At 38.9% G+C, this 19785-nt stretch overlaps 1 protein-coding gene across 1 annotated transcript in view; it reads left to right on the top strand.

Moving 5' to 3' along the window:
• Cntn5 (contactin 5) overlaps window positions 1–19785 on the top strand; it is a 469456-nt gene that overhangs the window by 448480 nt on the left and 1191 nt on the right. Inside the window, exons 20-22 of the mRNA XM_035444195.1 lie at window positions 6214–6400; window positions 6834–6946; window positions 15575–15743. Coding sequence (XP_035300086.1) covers window positions 6214–6400; window positions 6834–6946; window positions 15575–15743 — 469 coding nt within the window. The remainder of the gene's footprint in view (window positions 1–6213; window positions 6401–6833; window positions 6947–15574; window positions 15744–19785) is intronic.

Below are 19785 nucleotides of genomic sequence, written 5' to 3'. Positions count from 1 at the left end.
TACACGTAATTATAACTCTCCCATATACCCTTCCAAACTCTCCTTAAAATTTATGATCAGTTTTTATTAACTGTTATTGTATGCATATATATATATATATGAATATATATCCCTAAATATAACCTATCTGTCTGTTTAATGTTACTTCTGTATATTTTCAGAGCTTACTGTTTGGCACAAGAAGTTTCTTTCAGTAGATGATAGAGATAGATGATGGATAAATATATTAGATAAATATATGACAGATAATATATACAATTGACAGTTTGATGAATATATAGATAATACAGGAATTATAGACATGAGATGAGATATTTGGTTGTAGGTGATAGATAGGTTGATAGTAGTTAGAAAGGTAGTAGAAGGTAGAAAGATGGTAGACAGATGACAGACATGGGTTGGATAGATAAAGGATAGATAGATAGATAGATAGATAGATAGATAGATAGATAGACAGACAAATAGCATAAGGTAGAAATATGGTAGATAGATGATAATCTCTTACCTAGAGGAAAAACTTTAAGCACATGTTTCTGTTTTCAGGAAATGAGTGAGAACAATTTTTTTCTATATTTAAAGAGCATCCTAGGATAAGAAGAAAACACAATCAAAATCTGGACCCAAATCACCAAAATAAAGTATTCATTAAGAACAATGAGATGCCCAGTTAATATTTCTAAATAATTTTTATGTTATTTTGTTTTATTATTTTATGTGTATGGGTGTGCCACTTGTGTGACTGGTGCACAGGAAAGCTAAAAGAGGGCATTAGCTCTCCTAGGACTGAAATTAAAAATGGTACCAAGGTGCCATGTGGGAGCTAGAAATTGAACCCAGGCCCTCTGGAATCCAGCCAGTGGTCTTAACCACTGGGCCAACTCTCCAGCCCTAATATTTAAATTGCTAAATATTTAAATTGAAGCTTCAAAGTAAAAATCTAAGAAATAACCTCAGAATGCAGAGTAAATGTGCAAGAAAACTGTTTTAAAGAAGAGAGAAGAGGGTAAATGTGAAGGACAAAAGAATTTGGATTCATGAGAAGGTACAATATTTGTTTATGTATGGTTCTTACCACCAGCCTGGTCCCACAGCCAAATGAACACACAATGCTATATTAGTTATAAATTTGTTGGCCGGTAATGAGGGCTTCATATTGGGTAGCTCTGACTAAATTACTAGCACATAACTGTTAACCTATGTATTTCTACATGGTATTGTCTTCCCGGAGAACACCTGACTCATGTCCTCTTTTCCAGAGGCTCACATGGTAACTCCTCTCTGCCTGTACGTCCCAGAATTCTCCTCCTCTCCTAGACCCACCTATCTTGCTGTCCTATTGACCAACACTATTTTATTCATGAACCAATAAGATAAACATATACAGAAGTACAACACCATCAAATATCTGCAGTATATTTGAACAAAAATCTCATCTACTGAACAAAAATCATTATTTCCTGCCAGACACTAATAAAGATGTACATCAGTTATGCTTTAACTAAAAACTAATATTTTAACATGAGAAAATATGAAAGATCAAAATAAACATTAAGGAGCAAAAAGATAGCACTATTACAAGTAGCAAACTCTTTAAAGTATGTAACAGCAGGGAACAGAGCCCCTCACACAAGGAGTGGGAAGCCAGGAGAGTGCTGTGAGAGAGGCAGGGAAGCACTCTTAACCATTTGTAAAGAGGCTTATAGCCACTCACTGGCTAAGGAAACTGCCCTACATGCAGCTTACACATACCAAAAGTAAGATTTAAATATAAACCTTCTGGCTTCAACGCCATGGTCTGCTGAGAGCTTGGAACAATATGGAAATGTTCTTATATTTATGCATTTCTCTTGGAAACAAAAATAGTACAAACTCTTTGAAAACTAATGTGGCATTTTTATATAAGAAGGCTGCTTTTCCAACTTTCAAGCTCATAGACTTGTTTCTGATATCTAATCGGGGAAATTAAGATGACGTGCTGCAAGCACCTGCCATGAGTTAGCCACAGCAGCACTTTCATCACAAGCAAAAGTTGGGGAGCACCGAGGAAAGTCCTTGGTGTTTAGAGCACTTCCGACACAAGCAAAATAATTGGATCCCAGAAGCCAGCATATGCCAGATGGACATGGCAGCTGCTGTGACCAGCTATGAAAGGCAGGGTAGGATGGTCAGATAAAGCTAGCAAGAGATTGCCCTGATTGCTGAGATCAGGATTTGAGTGGCAGAGCATGCCTCAGTGAATAACGTGGAAGAGCAATAGTGGATGGTGCCCAATTAACCTAGGGGCCTCTGCTCACACACACACACACACACACACACACACACACACACACACACACACACATATACACACACATGGAAAAGTAATAAATTAATTAAATAGAGTAAAAGTGATAGCTCTAAACTACTCAAATGTTCCACATAAGATATTGGTCACATTGTATATGTCATTTGTACATATGATATAATATCTTTTTTTGGAAACCTCAAAACAATTTATTGTGTTTCTTTATACAAGATTAACAATTTCCACACCACCCCCTAACACCAACATAGTTGCTGCACAAAAGCCAGAGCTCCTCTCACAACCAAGAAATGGCCACGCCTGGTTAAGTGCTCAGAGCCTTACAACCACCAAAGAAACCCGTGCATCCCACTGAGCCTTCTCTACCCCCGCCCTCTGCTGTAGCCAGGCCTCAGGTCTGCCTGGCCATGGCTGTTTAAGTCACTCGCTCTTTAATTACCACAAATAAAGCATAAACAAGGAAAAGAAATCTCATAAACTCCCCATCAAAGAAACGTTTCTCTGAGGCAAGAGGTATCACTAGATTCCTAAAGATGAGGGCATCCTGTTCTAGCTGCACATGCAGTAGCACATGGGGAGAATCTTTAAAATGAGAAAGTGTGGAAAACAATGTCAGGGAAAGAAAGTAGGACTTAAAATTATAGGTCTATACATACATAAATACAGAAAGAAAGAAAATACAAAATCCTGGAAAGGTAATGAAACAGTGGGTTCTATATGATGCTGATTCTAAGTATCACTCTAAATTAATTTTTAACGATGTACAAAACATCCAGGTATATTATTGTACTTTGCTCCTAGTACGATGTTTACATGTTTATCTCTTTTGGTGTTTTTAACTTCATTACAACAATTTCACATGTGGATCTCAAAGTTTGTGATTTTATGGAAACAGTATCTGATGGCAGAAATCAAATGAGTAAGCTTCCACCTTCATGGGGTGTGGGACTTGCTGCTACTGTATAGCCCCATCCAAGCTTAAGAATCACTGAAGAAATACTATATTTCATTCCAAGGTTTTGTTCTCTCCCATTTCTCAAAGGTAAAGAATTACAAGTTCACTATTAATTACAATTCCTTTGATCATTTAATGCTTATTACTTATGTATTAAAATTAATGTTTAGATTTCTTTCTGGGGAACTAAACCTCACAGTGTGAATTCAGGTGGACAGAATGCTTTTCATCACCATCAGTTCCCCAACACACACGAATTTGGTACTTTATTTGAGATTTAACTTTATAGTGGCTACTCAGAGTATTAAACATCCAATCTTTAGAAAACCAATATGTGTAATTTTACAAAACCCTGGAATTTGCCTAATTTAATAACTCGGCTATATCAAGATATACTTAATTATATTTTTTAAAATTTAGCTGGTTAAGAGACAATGAGGCAGAAGCCAGGAAATCAGATGCATTGCCGGAAAAGAAAAATGAGCGTTCATTCAGCCAGTCACTTTCAGCCAACTTCTTAGCTTGAAAATAACTTGGACTTTTTCTTCTGTTCAGAATATTCTCAGAGTCCAAGCAAGACAATCTGGGCTTTGGAAGTGGGCATAATGGGGCAAACAGCATATGAAAGGCAGAATGAGGGCTTCCCATTTTAGAAAACTACTTTTCTAAGGTTCACTCACATGACTATATGTTCCACCAATTCTTTGGAGAGACTGGCTGAAAAGATTTGATGGTTTTACCAGCACATTTTTGTATATAAATTAGAGGCCGCTACAGATATGTCGGTTGGAGCTCACTTGTGAAGAACCAATAACTCTCCTGTATGCAAAGTATATTGTATGACAACAGTTAGCAAAATTGAGGCAGTGATACAGGGATTGTTTAAAAATTACTCTCAAGATCAAACTCGAGGAACACAAAAGACAAGGCCGATGATTTGAAAAGAGGAGGCCATCAACCCTTATTGTGACTAGGGATCGAAGACTACTACAGTGTAACCGGGAGAAAGCCACCCTTACCTAAAGGACCCTGTAATTACTGACAGGTCCAGAATCCCACCATGTCTGCTCTGATTTGAACTAGCAAAATATAAGCAATCGGTCTAATTCTTGAGCTCCACCAAGCCAGTACCAGGCAACAAAACATATATTAATGCTACTTGGAGGGAGGAAGGGGAAAATGCCTCCGTGTCTTTGTTTGCCAGCAAAAGAGCTAAAGTGGCACAGTTTCTGCTCACATGTGGTTTCACACCATATGCACCTGCTTCCTAGACAAAAGAAAAGCCTGACCAGAACCCAAAATGTGAGAGAGCTCAAGAAATACAAATGTCGGTTCTCCATCAGCAAAGAAAAGCACAACAGTGAAGGGTTAGCCCAGAGAACAAATGACTTCCATCTGTTTATTGAGCATCTATACATACCCATCCAACAAGTGACCCAAAGCCTCAACGTGACAAAGATGTTGTATGATGACTTAGGGCAAACATCACTTTTCCCAGCAAAGCTACCATCACTGAAGCAATGTGACTAGGTGCTGTCCCTTCTGCTTGCAAACCTGCCCTGCCATTCAGTGAGGTACCCTATTGAACTCTGCATTTCTAAGCCTAAACAAACCCTCTTTGACTTAAGTTGCTTCTCATCATGTACTTTGGCCACAGCAGGAAGAAAAATATATGAAACATTCTGTCTCCAAAGAGGAAAACCAAAGAACACCTCATCAGTCAACCTCAGTATGTGAGTTTGTTCCACCTCTAATAAATTCTAAGAGTAGACACACTGCTGAATTAGACAAGAAAAGAAGGCAACTAAGTTCATATTTATGCACACATTCAAAACAATTCCAGGCGAACAGGGAAGAACTAAGGTGAGGGTTCTGTAGTCGAAGAGGTTGCTGCACAAGCTAGAAGACCAGAGCTTGGATACCCATAAGCAAGGTAAATGCTGGGTGGATGTGGTGACCACCAGCAACTCCAGCTTCTGAAGGAAGAGACAGAAGATTCCCAGAGCAAGCTGGCTGGCAAGACAAGGTAATTGATGAACTCAACATTTGATTGATAAAACTTGCCTTGAAGAATAAAGGAAAGAGAGATCAAGGAAGACTCCTGAAATTAACCTTGGGCTTCCCCACACATGCAAACATGCATTCATATAGGAACACATACCACACACACGTACATGAGAAGAAGAAGAAGTAGAAGAAGAAGGAGGAGGAGGAGGAGGAGAAGGAGGAGGAGAGGAGGAGGAGAGGAGGAGAAGAAGAAGAAGAAGAAGAAGAAGAAGAAGAAGAAGAAGAAGAAGAAGAAGAAGAAGAAGAAGAAGAAGAAGAAGAAGAAGAAGAAGAAGAAGAAGAAGAAGAAGAAGAAGAAGAAGAAGAAGAAGAAGAAGAAGAAGAAGAAGAAGAAGAAGAAGAAGAAGAAGAAGAAGAAGAAGAAGAAGAAGAAGAAGAAGAAGAAGAAGAAGAAGAAGAAGAAGAAGAAGAAGAAGAAGAAGAAGAAGAAGAAGAAGAAGAAGAAGAAGAAGAAGAAGAAGAAGAAGAAGAAGAAGAAGAAGAAGAAGAAGAAGAAGAAGAAGAAGACAAGGCTGCAGTTGCATTTTGTAACTGTTTTCTTCCCCCTTTGTGTTTACTTCCATAGCCAGCATCTAGGCTGCCTCAGGTCCCCAAGACATCACAGTGATACACAGGTTCCCTATTGAAATCAGAGCCTTTAGTGGCTTCCTGTGTCTCCTGAGACACTCTGGAGGAAAGCTGAAGATGCCAGTCTCACTCCTCCTTGCCCATTTCTTAGATCAGCAAGCTCAGCTAAAAGAGAATCTGGAAAATGCCATTTGGCCTCAACCTCACAGTAGCCAGGGCAGAGTGGGGAGGGGAACCAGGGAGAAAGGGGAGGAGTATGTCAGGCAACCACAGTCCCAGGGAAAATTTAAAATTAATTTGTCTTGTGATAATGTGTTGACAGATTGGCTACTGGAAAGATATGGAGCCAGAAGACTCTGCAGAAACAGTCAGAACCAGAGGGAATGAGTCATTTGTCATGGTGACCGGATTGGAAGGCGATACCCTCTATCACCTCACTGTCAGGGCTTACAATGGAGCAGGATATGGGCCACTCAGCAGGATAGTGAGTGCCACCACCAAGAGGCGCCGTAAGTGACCTGGACTTTTGTTTGTTTCTGACAAAACTGGACATCTTTTCAGGCTTCTGAAAGCCACATGTTCAGAAGCAACGCGAGCCGCATAATGATCAGAGTCAAAAGGGAGTCTTGCTTCTCTGCTCAGATCTGAATTCCAAAACCAGCTCAAAAGATTTTGCATTCACAGTTTGTAAAGGTTAGCATCCTGTGAAACAAGGCTAAGCGACTTTGACATAAAAGGGAGATAAAAGGATTCAAGCTCCAAAGCTCAGTGGAGTAGCTATTAAAATGACACTCCTGGAGCAAAACCCTCGTCATCTGATTCCAGCTGGAGGGAAGCCTAAGGCACCAACAAGCTACCAGACATGGAGGACAGAAATTCTCAGGACTGAAATGAAGAAATGCATTTGTGGCTTGTCAATTCACTTCCCTTTTTATCTTGCAGCCCCCAGTGAGCCTCCTGGCAACCTCAGATGGGAGCAGCAGGGGTCGCAGGTTTCCCTGGGCTGGGAGCCAGTCAGACCTTTAGCCAATGAGTCTGAAGTCATGGGCTACAAGGTTAGTATCTGTTCATTACTGGAACATAAACACATCTCAAAATTTGTTACTGAAAGAGTGGACCATAAATGGGGCATCCGGAATCCTCTGCTAAGCGTTTTTTGCTCCCTTGGTGGAATTTTCTTTTTCATAGGTGTGGTTTTTGAAGCTTGAATAGATGTAGGTATTACAGTTGAGCCTCTTTGATTCCTACCCAGAGCCTCCCTTTTCTCACACCCCTTTGTCATTGATCGCTCTATCCCTCTAGACCAGTTCTTCTCAACCTTCCTAACGCTGGTTCCTCATGATGTGCTGACCCCTAACCATACAATTATTTCATTGCTACTTCATAACTGCAATTTTGCTACTGCTATGAATCACAACATAAATAACTGATATGCAGAATATCTGATATGTAACCTCTGTGAAAGGGTCATTCAGCTCCCAAAGGGGTTGTTCACTGGCAAAGGAAGATGCCACTCCACACAGGTTGAGTGCCAAGGACAAATGATGTTACTTCTAATTTATTCTCATATATACATGAATGGTTTTATACTTCTCTATAGAGGAATCTATGAACCATAAATGGAATTACACATATAGTATTTATCTTTCTGCAATTGACTTAACTTGCTTAACACAATTCTTTGCAATGGCATCCATTTGGTCCATATCACCAACGTTTAATACTAAACTCTATACAGAATTACCAGCTGAGTATCATTTACAATAGGTTTGAAAATATTTTTTAATGACAGTATTTAGGCAAAAACCATTATGATATTTGTTTTCTGTCAGAAATGGTGACGTATTTTGTGCATATAACATACAACAGATGCAGTTACAAATGCCATATATATCCATATATATGTAAGGATGGGTGTGTATAATGGTAAAGACACTACTTACCAAGATGCATCCATATATGTGCGTGGAATTGTGTGTATAATGGTAAATACAAGACACTACTTACAGTGTTTCTTAACTGAGAATAAAATTGTTCATGGATAGTCTCACACTGAAGCATACACACACATACTCAGATCTGACTCTCATCCTCAGAGATAGAGATTTTATCTTTTGACGGAGGTATATAGGTCATTTTCTGGATCCTTCCATAAGGCCTCTCATTTTCACATCTTTCCCCAACAGACCACAACCTTTGAACCTCACCCTTCAAGGCAGATATCCTCTTCAGTAGTAAGGGAAACAATATTCTCAGAATGATGACAGACCATTCCAGGACAAACCCAACAGCAAAAGAAGTAGACAAATATAAATGTACTCTTGGGTACTAGAAAGGCAACGTTGACTCCTTTAAAAAACATAACAAAATCATATGACCACCAAGAAGGTTGGTGAATTAGGCACCCTTCCATTGAGCCTAAGTTCTAAATGGCTGAAGAAATCATGTTAGGCAGGTGTACAGTTCCCCAAGCCTTCTGACTCCTGTCTCATTTCCATGGTTGTAATACAATACCAAACTTAAAGAAGAAAGTAAGTTTGGAGCTTACAATTCTACTGTATAGGAGAGGTCAAACAGGACCTTGAAGCTTCATATCCACAATGAAGAGCAAAAAAAGTAAGTATGTAGAACCTGGCTTGCTTTCTTTCAGGTATGTTTCTTTTGATTTGCCTTCCATAATAGGAATCCCTGCCTAAGGAATAGTGCAGTCCACAATTTGTTGGATCTTTCAACATCAATTAACAACCAAGAAAATCCCCCCATCAACGTGTACACAGGCCAACTTGATCTTGATAATTCCTTATTGAAACTTTCTTCCCAAGTGATCCTGGGTTGTGTGAAGTTAGCAGTTAAATTAACCAGCATGCCCAGTGACACTTTGCTATCACTTTACCTACTTTATTGGCAATTGTTCCACCCTAATACTTTATATGTGGTGACTGGTTTCCCAACAGTGTAGAGCACCTCCAAGGCAAGAATATTCATCTTTAATACCCTTAGGAAAGCTGAATAAATTTATTCCATTCATTCAAAATAATTTCAACCAAGCCAGAAATATCTCATGCAATTATTCATCTATGGGTCTTACCAAAACATGTATTTCTTCAGCATGACTTTCTCATGTGTTGTGATACCACTGACAAAGATCATTGGCTTGTAAATCAGACAGACTTCAGTTCAAATCCTACTTGCATAATTTTGAATAAGTTTCTTAGCCTCCCTGAATTTCATTTTTCTTCAGTTAAAACTGGTTAAAAATTGCATTAGCAATATTTCTGTTGCAGCATTATTTTAAGAATTAGATAATTTATACAAAATAATTTGATGTTTAAATAGCATATATTGAAAAATAGATGATATTTCTTTTCCTATTGAAGGAGACTTTCTGAGTTTGTGCAAAACGTTAAGTGTGTTAACAAAGGAAACTGACAATTCCTGTTTTTTCTTGGTGAAGACCACACACCTGACTTTGGAATAGCAACTCCCTGGGAAAGAGCCACCAACAACACAGCTCATCTTAGTTGTAAAATACACAAAAGCAGGTGCACATTGCAAGATGTTATTTTCCTTTCATCTTCCTGAAGGAGTTCCATACCCTTATCCACACCTGAGAAGGAAGAGCTAGAGAAAGGAAGCTGCCAATAAAATACAGAATCAGCCCTCTCTACCCACTCTTTTGCTATTAAACTTCACTAGAACCTCTGCTAGCAGGGTAGTGCTCAGGATAAGTGTAGACACAAAGGGCCCCTTGATACGAAGCCTTCACACTGTTCAGGGCCTTAGTGCAGGGTTCCCCTGACACAGGCCCCCTGAAACCGGAATGTAACTAGAAACCATGGTTGAGAATATAAAGGAAGAGATGTAACTTAGTGAACACATACTTGGAATGTGACTCTGAGGAGTAATTCAGTCTAGGCAAGGGTCTCCCTGCAGTGGTTAGACATTTATTTGTGTCATCTGTAGGAAAGAGCATACAAACTTAACTGGTACTCAGGTGAGGAGAGGAGCAATACTTCCTGTGTTATTCCAGTTGTATTCCAGAAATCCTGCTGCCAGGTCAAGAGTAACACCAGTGATTTAGCACACTACCTCTCTGTAATCACAGAAGACCTACCAAGTAGAACAGAGCACACTAGGCATTTCTCTTTCCATGGGGTCATTTAAGACCATCCTGATCTAGTAAAACAGAATTTGCCCCTGGTATGTTGGAAAACTCAAGGCAGAGTTATCTTGGTATTCAAGGAAGTTGAGAGAGGGTATGCTTTTGCTTGTACAAAGTCTTCCTCCCTCCCTAGGAGACACAGGTTGCCAGAGAGAACTCAAAGCGAGAGCCTCAGGCTTCGAACTAAGAGTCAAATATTTACCATGCCCAAACTACACATAGAAAATCTTTTTTTTTCTAGATTAAAATCCCCTTTACTATATATTTCTGTCTCAACCTTCCTATCTGACACAAGCTAGGCAGAGTAGCTATTAATTAGGTGCAATGTTTACTGATTATCAAATTGCCCATCAATTTACAGGGAGATTTTCCTATGCTTACCACAATTTAGTTGTAAGTTAAGGCCTTCTGCCACACAAGAGTTATATACACTAAGAATTACTTTACATCTGATATGACTGGAACACTCACACCCATACCTCTCCATTTCTTCAGTTTACCAGTCAATGAATATGACACTCTACGGCTTTGAGTCCCTACATTTTTACAGTCTTTCATTCTATAACCTTTCCAAATACAGAACTCTACCTTTTCCCTGTAGAACAGTGGAAAGACACATAGAATGTGATACTTACTTAGGTAAAGTACATAATGCAGTTATGCCATCTACATTTGATTATTTTCAATATTGTTTAGGACAAAGCTTCTTTTTTAAAACAGGAAGTATATACATACATACATACATACACACACACACACACACACACACACACACACACACACACACACACACACACATACAGGCTTTTATGGAAATGTGGGGGAGCTGGGTGTGCTACTTAGTTTCTTGTTGCAATAATGATGATAATCAAAGCATCATGCTAAGGAAAATACTTATTTGGCTTACACTGCCACATCATAGTCCATCACTGAAGGGAACCAACACAGGAGCTCAGAGAAGGAACCTAGAGGCAGGAATTGAGTCAGATCCATACACAGAAGTATATGGCTTTCTGGCTTGTCCCTCATGGCCTGCTTCCTGTTTGATACAACTCAGTACCACTTGCCCAGAGATAGGACTGCCCACAACAATATGGGCCTCCCATATCAACCATCAATCAAGGAGATGCCCTCATAGACTTGCTTATGGTTCACTCTGCTACAGTCACCCTTGAAAGTGAGAGTCTATGTTCAACAATAGCCAGTGTCAAGTTTACAAAAAATAGCATGTGAGGAAGGAGGGCGTGCCCTCAAATGTCTGAAAGTTGCCCATTGGGAATAGTAACTTCAAAAGTGCTTTCAGCTCCCCTACTGCCAGTTGTACTTATACTTACAAACTTCTGTTCCAAAAAGTGTCTGAGGGGTTGTGTTTGCCTTTGGAGACAGAGCCTTGTTAAGCATCCAGGGCTGACCTTGATCTGCATTGTGTATCCAATGCAACTCCTAATACAGCCTTCCAAATGCTAGGATATAGGCATGCCTGGCCGTGCTCAGCTATTCATCTACCTTTGGTGTGTCTTGCTTCACATATCTTCTTATCGCTAGAGCTTCATAACCCTTAATCCATATTATTGGAGTCAAATGCTCTACCACTGAGCTATACCCCTAACCAATATCATTAGTCCCAACAACTTTCCCAAGATACTAAGTTGAGAAATGGAAAGGTCTTCCTTGACAGGATGCCAACTTCTCAGGGGCATCTGTAGGCAACATCAACACATTGTCATTGTATTTTCTGCACACGACATCAATACTTCATTACCACCATATATTTAGAACAGTCATTTTTTTTTTAAGAATAGCTATGCCAGGGCAGCAAAATGGTGTAGCAGCAAAGGGACTTGTCGCCAAGATGGTCTACCTCAGTTACATCCCTGGAACCCAGAAGGTGAAAGGAAATAACTAACTTCTACAGGCTGACATTATCTCTACATGTGCTTCATATGTGACTGGAAGCACACATACATGTGTGGACAATAAATAAATAAATAAAATGTAATAAATTTTTTTTGGTTTTTCGAGACAGGGTTTCTCTGTGGCTTTGGAGGCTATCCTGGAACTAGCTCTTGTAGACCAGACTGGTCTCGAACTCACAGAGATCCACCTGCCTCTGCCTCCCGAGTGCTGGGATTAAAGGTGTGTACCACCAATGCCCAGCAAAATGTAATAATTTTTAAAACAGCAAGACCAGTTAAATTTTTATTTATTTGGGTAATCTGATGCTCTTGTTAGTCTTCTTAAGTAGAATTTGAAACTCATCTTTACATTACAGTAGGCAATTTATTTTATGAATTAAGATAGCTGTCAGTGCAACTGCCAATCTAGAAATGCCCAAATTGTCAAAGAACTCCCTAGACTCCTTAGTGTTGGTAACTATATTTCTAAATGTCTTTAGAACTCTTTAGGTTTTTTATATTTCTTCATTTTTCTAAATCAGGGCTTCAACTGGGCCAAGATGCTCCAAAGTACTGAAGATTAATCATTAGTTAGTTGACTTTTTTTCAGTAAACATCTTTACTGATATGTGTTACTTCTTACTCCACACTGAGCAAAGCCATACTTAATCTTGAACTCTTCCTATAGCTATTAACTGACTTTTAATATAGTTTTGCTGTTTCCACTTCTGTTCCTAAATCTCAACTGATCCACAAGTTTTCCTCCACCTCTGTATTTTATAGCAATATGAGATGTGCATAGATGGATGCATTTTCCTGTCATAAATATTGTAATTTATCAAACCACATTAACTGTGTCTTCTGAAATAGTCAACTCCTCTGCCCATCCTTACCAATTTTCATACATCTCCATTCCCATAAATTTGATTTCTAATTACTACATGCAGATGATAGGATTGTGATTCCTGACTATGCTATAGTCAAAATCAGAAAAATGAATTTTGGTAGATTTGTGGTTTTTAAGCGTAAAGAAACTCCTATAGCCATCTTCCAGGATTCACCAAATGTAGGCATTCATTCTGTGCATTGCTAATGATATCAAATGTTTCCCACTATAGTACACACCACCCTTGCTTGTGCTGCATATTAATCTCTGACATCAGAGTATGTCAGGAAGCTAGGCACCAATGGTCTCTCTGATGGATATTCAAGCATGGTGCTGAGTAAGATAAGGATGTAGATGAGTGCACATCATTTTGCATGTCTATTGAAGCTATAGCATCTTTTTCTGGGAAGTATTTAAGTACATATAACTATAGAGTATTAGATACTCAAATAGACAGTTTCCTATGGATTCAGAAGCAAATTCAGATCAAAGAGTAGATGGAATGTGCCTTACTCAAGAGCAAAGAGAGGATCAGGTTACTTCACACATCAACATATAAAATACTGCTTTAGAGCTAGGTTTGGTAGCATATGCATTAATTCCAGTATTAGAGGAGAAGCCAGGTGGATCTCTGTGAGTTTAAGACCACACTGGTTTACATAGCAACTCCCAGGCTGACAAAGGCTACATAGTAAGACTGTGTCAAAAATTCCAAAACAGTCATAAAATGCTACCTTGAGCTGAGAGATGATTCAGTCAGTAAAATGCCACACAAGCATGGGGATTTCATTTAGATTCCGAAAGCCCACAGAAAAGGCCAACCGTCTGAGGAGGTAGAGACAAGTAGATCCCTTGGCCTTGGGCCAGCCATTCCATCTGATTATGTTAGCCTGTGGTCCTGCTGAATTACCGTGTCTCAAAAAAAAAATATTAGATAGATAGCTCTTGAGAAATATACTACCCCCAGGCTGGCCTCTGGATTCTGTACTCACATGTACAAAAACCTGCACTCCTTCCACCTAACCCCACCCAAAATCCTGCACAAAACTTAGTTCAAGCCCAAAACATGTTTCATAAGAACAGTGTTTGTCTCTCTCTCTCTCTCTCTCTCTCTCTCTCTCTCTCTCTCTCTCTCTCTCTGTGTGTGTGTGTGTGTGTGTGTGTGTGTGTGATTTATCTTGCTTCAAGCACTTGAAATTGAAACACCATTTCACAGGCAGTCAACAATGGTGGTAATCAGAATGACTCTCTCTTACTAAGCTTGTATGTACCAGGTCCCATGCTTGATTCTTCTCATATGCCTCTTTAGCTCTAACAAAATCATGAAATAAGCAGTATTATTTCTGCAAACAAAAGAGTGGATTCAGGTTGGGAAAGGTCAGTAATTTACCCAGTCAGGTATGTATGGGAGACTAGCCTGATTTGGTTCCATAGAAGACTGTTTTGAAGCCATATTTGCATAATGACCAAACCTCTGCTATACCCATTAGGCAAAGGAATCATAACACCAATAATTATGAATATGCATAAAACAATGAAAATAAATAAAAATACACTTAATGTATCATAACTGCTGCTGTTTGACTGTTATACAACCCTGGCCAATTATGCTAAACTGTTATTGGAGGCAAAAGCGTAAGAAAAGCATTGCATGGTGGATAGTTAGAAAGTGATCAATGCACTGATAGTAACCTCCTAATGAAATTCCTGTCCTAACTAGCCACAAACATTTATAAATCTCATTGGCTCTGCAGCCTCAGTTGTGCATCAAACCAGATAATACTGTGCCCAGAGGTGTGTATCTGTTCTCCATTCAGTGTTTAATTATAAAATTTTTGAAGAGTGCCAAAAAAATAACTGCAGCCCACTGTCATCCAAACACAAGTTAATCAGTATGTGAACTTTGCTAAAATGAAAAATGAAGTTTTGACTCCAGTTGCCATTTATTAGATTAGGAGTTCTATTTTTTATGCTTAGCAGTTTTCTCTTTATACCTTCCCATTCAAGGACCTTCCATCCATTCTGTGTACTGATGTATCTCCAAGAACGTGTCCTATTATAGTATGTGTCACCCCCCCCCAATCACACTGATAATTGTGTCTCTGCTATTAAAGGAACTCTGCTATTAAAGGGGACAGGAGTTCTGTACACCACCCTTTTCAAGGATCAGGCTTCAGCTTTTACTCATGACCGACTTACCACCTACTTCTCTAATCTTATTTCTCTTGTTCTTGTTTATCATGTGTTCTATCCATTGCATGGATACCATAGTTTCTTATTATTTAAGAGGTTGGGTTTTTTCTATTTTTATTCTTCTCATATCTAGAAATCTCCATCTGGTAAAATCTGCATTTATTTTTGGATAGTTTTTAAGAGACAGATTTTTACATTGTATCTCAGGATGGTCTTAAACTAAGGGCAGTCTTTCTGCCACACTCTCAAGTTCTCAGGCTACTTGTGTGAACCACCATGTCTGCTTCCAGTTTTTCTTCAAGCACTTAACTTAGGCCTGGCCTTTTCTACAAAGTCTTTCCTTGATCTCTAGACAGATCACATTCTCTTTCTGTATTTCTATTTCTGCTATATACTCTTCTATCACAGTGCAGCACACTTGCAGCACATTTTTATGTATCTAAGCAGTGGAGTCCTGTGCCTAGCTCAGAGTGTAGCTAGCAGTCAGTAAACATTTGCAATGTCCAGTTGAATAACAAATAATTTAATCCTCTGTTATTGTTCACAGGTTTTTTATAGGCAAGAGGGTCACAGCAAAGGTCAAGTTATTGAAACACAGAAACCTCAAGCTGTAGTGCCTCTTCCTGAGGCTGGAGTCTACATTATTGAAGTCCGAGCATACAGTGAAGGAGGGGATGGAACAGCTAGCTCTCAAATTAGGGTACCTTCATATTCAGGTAAGTCTGACACAGAAGGCTCAATTTTATGCCCTTCACCAATGCAGTAGGGTATAAATCTACTTGGCATTGAAGGATAGAATTCAGAAATGTTTGAAGTGTTTCTCTTTCTTGGATTCCATGTCATTCTATAATTAGCACAAATGATACCTACAACCTAGAAATCAGGTGATGTGTTCATTAGGATGTACTTCTTATAAAATCCTTTGCCTAACCTGGACTAAATTGTAACTGGGCACTTGGGTTTTGAAAGCTGTGTTTAGACTGATATTATGAGTTTCACATACCTACTTCTCATGATTGTCCTATGAAATAAGAGAGAACATATAGGGAAGCCTTTTACAAGTAAAAATTAATATTTGTTGACTTCTAAACCAATGGCATAATGTAGTAATCACTTAATTATTATCAATTAATTGTTGATTGTATTTATTATTTACTTGGCAACATATCCCAACTTCAAAGGACATGCCTAGTTATGCCCTAGAAGGCTCGGCCTGTGACTTACCTTATTAATACAGTATAAACCCATCATATAGAGTTAGAGCAGTGACATTGTGATTGTACTTAGTGTCATAAAATGAGGTTGATAGCAAATATAGCTGAGGGAAGGACTGGACTTTAAAGGAAAGCTCTTGACACAGTACTTAATTAATCCAAATTCTTGAATGGAAGTTAACAGAACTACAGAGCATGACTGAGAAGAGCCTGTGTATCTAGCTCAGCATCAGTTTCTCCCTTTGAAAGCTGGTTTTGTTTTAAAAAATGAAGGTTGAATATGAACAGAATGCATTGTTTGTATGCATGAAATTCTGGGACTGTGAATAAGTTACACTTAAAAAAAATAAAATGGCCATCCATTGGAGTGTTTAAGGGAAAGGGCATCTCAGGGCTTTAGTAATCATCTGAAATCATTGGGGGAGGTACAGATTGAGAGATGACAGACAAGTAAATAGATAGATGACAGATAGACGATAGATGCATAAGTGAAATAAATAAGAAATAGTTACACAAAAATGATAAACTATATAGGAATCTGAGCAAATTCTATTCATATACTGTGTGCGTGTGCGTGCATGCATGTGTGTGTATGTGTGTGTGTGTGTGTGTGTGTGTGCTTCTAAGTGTCTGTGTGTGTCTCTGTTTATGTTTGTGTATATATGTGTGTGTGTTGTTTGAGCTTGCTCCAACCAGTCTGCTAGGGTACCTGAAATGGGGTGCTAGCATTGAGAAGTGGCAGATAAAAGAAACAGAGATAGAAACACAAGATAGAGTTGGGAGAATTGTGCTGTCAATGCCAAACAGCCCCAAGTTTAATTTAGAACCTGCTTATATACAGACTAGAGGCAAAGCAGAACAAACAACAGTATAATCAGTTAACCAGCTCCCAGCACTGTCATTGAATTAGAGGAGCAGACAGACTCACTATCTGTCACATGAGTCCTGCTAGCAGCAAGCAGCTTGTTAGTTAGATATCATGATCTTTCCCATGGGCTTAATCAGAACTTTCTCACTGCTCACAAGGATATTGAAACAAGCAAGCCTGAACTCTAATGTCTTATAAGTCAGAATAGACTCCAGATGGAAACTGAGTCACTTGTAATCTCCCAGAATGTGTCTATATGTGTATGTATGTTTCTGTATGTGCACATGTGGAAGCCCATGGTTGGTGCCTAGTGTCTTCGTCTATTGCTCTCTATGTTAGCCAGTGTTCTATTGCTGTGAAGAGTCACAATGGCCATGGCTATTCTTATAAAATTTAATTGCAACTTGCTTATAGTTCCAGAGATTTAGTCTATTATCATCATGGCAGAGAGATGATGGCACACAGGCAGGCACTGTGCTGGAGAAGATGAGAATTCTACCTCCAAATCCACATACAGCAGGAAGAGAGAGAAACAAGCCGGGCCTGGCTTGCGCCCTTGAAATGCCAAAGTCCACCCATAGTGACACACTCTCTGATAAGATTACTCCTACTCTAACAAGGCCCAACCTCCTAACCTATTCAAATAATGCCACTCCCTGGTGACAAAGAATTCAAATCTATAAGCCTATGGGAGCCATTCTTATTCAAACAAGCACACTCTCCAACTTTTCTTTGTATTGCTTGAGAATTTCATATATATAACACATAGATATATAAAGAAGATTTTCTAAAATCCACCTCACACTCCCCCTTATCCCAACTCCTCCCTTAGCCCACACCATCTCCACTTTTCCACCCCAACTTTAGGTGTTCTTTTTAAAAACCCACTGAGTCCACTTAGTGATGCAAGGATGTTGAGGGTTGTAGGACCTTCTACTGTAGTGTGGGGAGACTTTTCAGGGCCCACATCTCTAAAGAAAATTAACTCTCACTCAACCAATAGAGATCATTGAAGAAGAATGGGGAGAGAGCTTAGAAGAGCCAAACTGTGAATAACTATTGAAAAACAATATATTCCAGATATGACAGCATCATTACCCATATTTGAAGACAGGGTCTCCCACTTTACCTAGAGTTTGCTATATTGGCCAGACTGGCTTCTCACAGGGTTCCACAGCATCCACCTCTATAGCCACACAGAACTAAAATCACAGATGTATCCCACCATTAGTGGGCTTTTATATGTGTGCTAGAGATCTGAACTTAGTACCTCATGTTTGTGTGCCAAGATATTGGCCCACTGGGCCATTCCCCATTCAATACAACATCTTTTGAGTTAGGAATTCCATTATTCTGAGTCTGAGTGGTTCCTTTTCACTCAAATGCAGGTTCTGTTGAGTCATTTGAATAGTATGGAAGTATTTCTACAGACTGATTTTCCCATTTATATTTTAATTAACTTGTAATATATATGAAAAAAGCAACTTTTATGTTGTAGTTAATAGCACTTGTGCAATTAACCATTTCTAAATTTCAATAAAGTGAAATCTCATAGATTTATCTAACTTAGGTCCATAAAAAATAACTGAAGCTTTGTTTCATTCTTATATCGTCAAAAACTAATGCTTAAAAAATTGAAAATACTTGTTCAGGTGAAACGACTGGACAGCTTCACAGCTGGGGTGGAACTTATCCCCCAACACTGCTGCTTTGTGCTTGTTTTTCACTCTTCTTTATTTATTTGGCTGTGTTAAGAGAACACATCTAATTAGTGGGTTTGATTTAGAACTTGAGAGGTAACTTTACTCAGTATCATTATAGACAACTTTATAGGATCATCAATGCGTTTAACACAGCCACTTCCAAACAAATTAAAGGGTGTTTGGGCATGTTTTTCTCATTTCACCTGCCCATGACACTCCATTGATGTCCGCCATCTAACTGACCTTTCTTGTCATAACCCAGATGTGGCCATGAGCTTTATATTCAACACATTTTGCACAATATGAAATTACTCAAAATACCTCAATATTTTAATGACCTTTACTATTGCATCAGTGATAAAAATTGACAAGCAAATGAATACTTCTACACGTGTGTGGATGTGTGGATATTTGCAGATGTGGTTTATTAACAAAATTATTCTTTTGCTCTGAAGTATGTGGGGAATAAATTTAAATTCCCATATCTCTAACAAAAAAAATTACCCCATGTCATTGCACTCATCTAATCAGGAAAGCTAACTTGTCAGAAGATTTTAAGATTGTGGTTGTTGTTTTTTTTTTTTTTTTAATCCTTATTCTTAAGGTTATACTCAAAGTCCGTGACTCTGATGATTTTTGTCAACTAAATATAATCTAGAATCACTTCAAAAGATAGTCTTAATAAAGAACTGTCCAGATCAGGTGGTCATGTAAGCATGTCTGTGGGGGACTGTCATGATTGCAATAATTGATGTGGAAAGACCTGGCCTGCTGAGTGCAACCTTGTCCTAGGCAGGGGACCCTGGACTGTAGAGGAGTAGGAAGGACGTGATGACTAGTAAGTAGGCACACATACATCCACTTCTGTCTGCTCTTCACTGTGGATGCCATATGACTAGCTATTAAGTTGCTGCCACCTTGGGTTCTCTGTAACAGTGACCTGTAATCTAGACTTGTAAGCTAAAATAAACCC

Source organism: Cricetulus griseus, chromosome 4, assembly GCF_003668045.3.
Source record: "Cricetulus griseus strain 17A/GY chromosome 4, alternate assembly CriGri-PICRH-1.0, whole genome shotgun sequence".
Taxonomy (NCBI): domain Eukaryota; kingdom Metazoa; phylum Chordata; class Mammalia; order Rodentia; family Cricetidae; genus Cricetulus; species Cricetulus griseus.
Note: the sequence above shows the minus strand (reverse complement) of the source record. Positions and strands in the feature narration are given on the sequence as shown.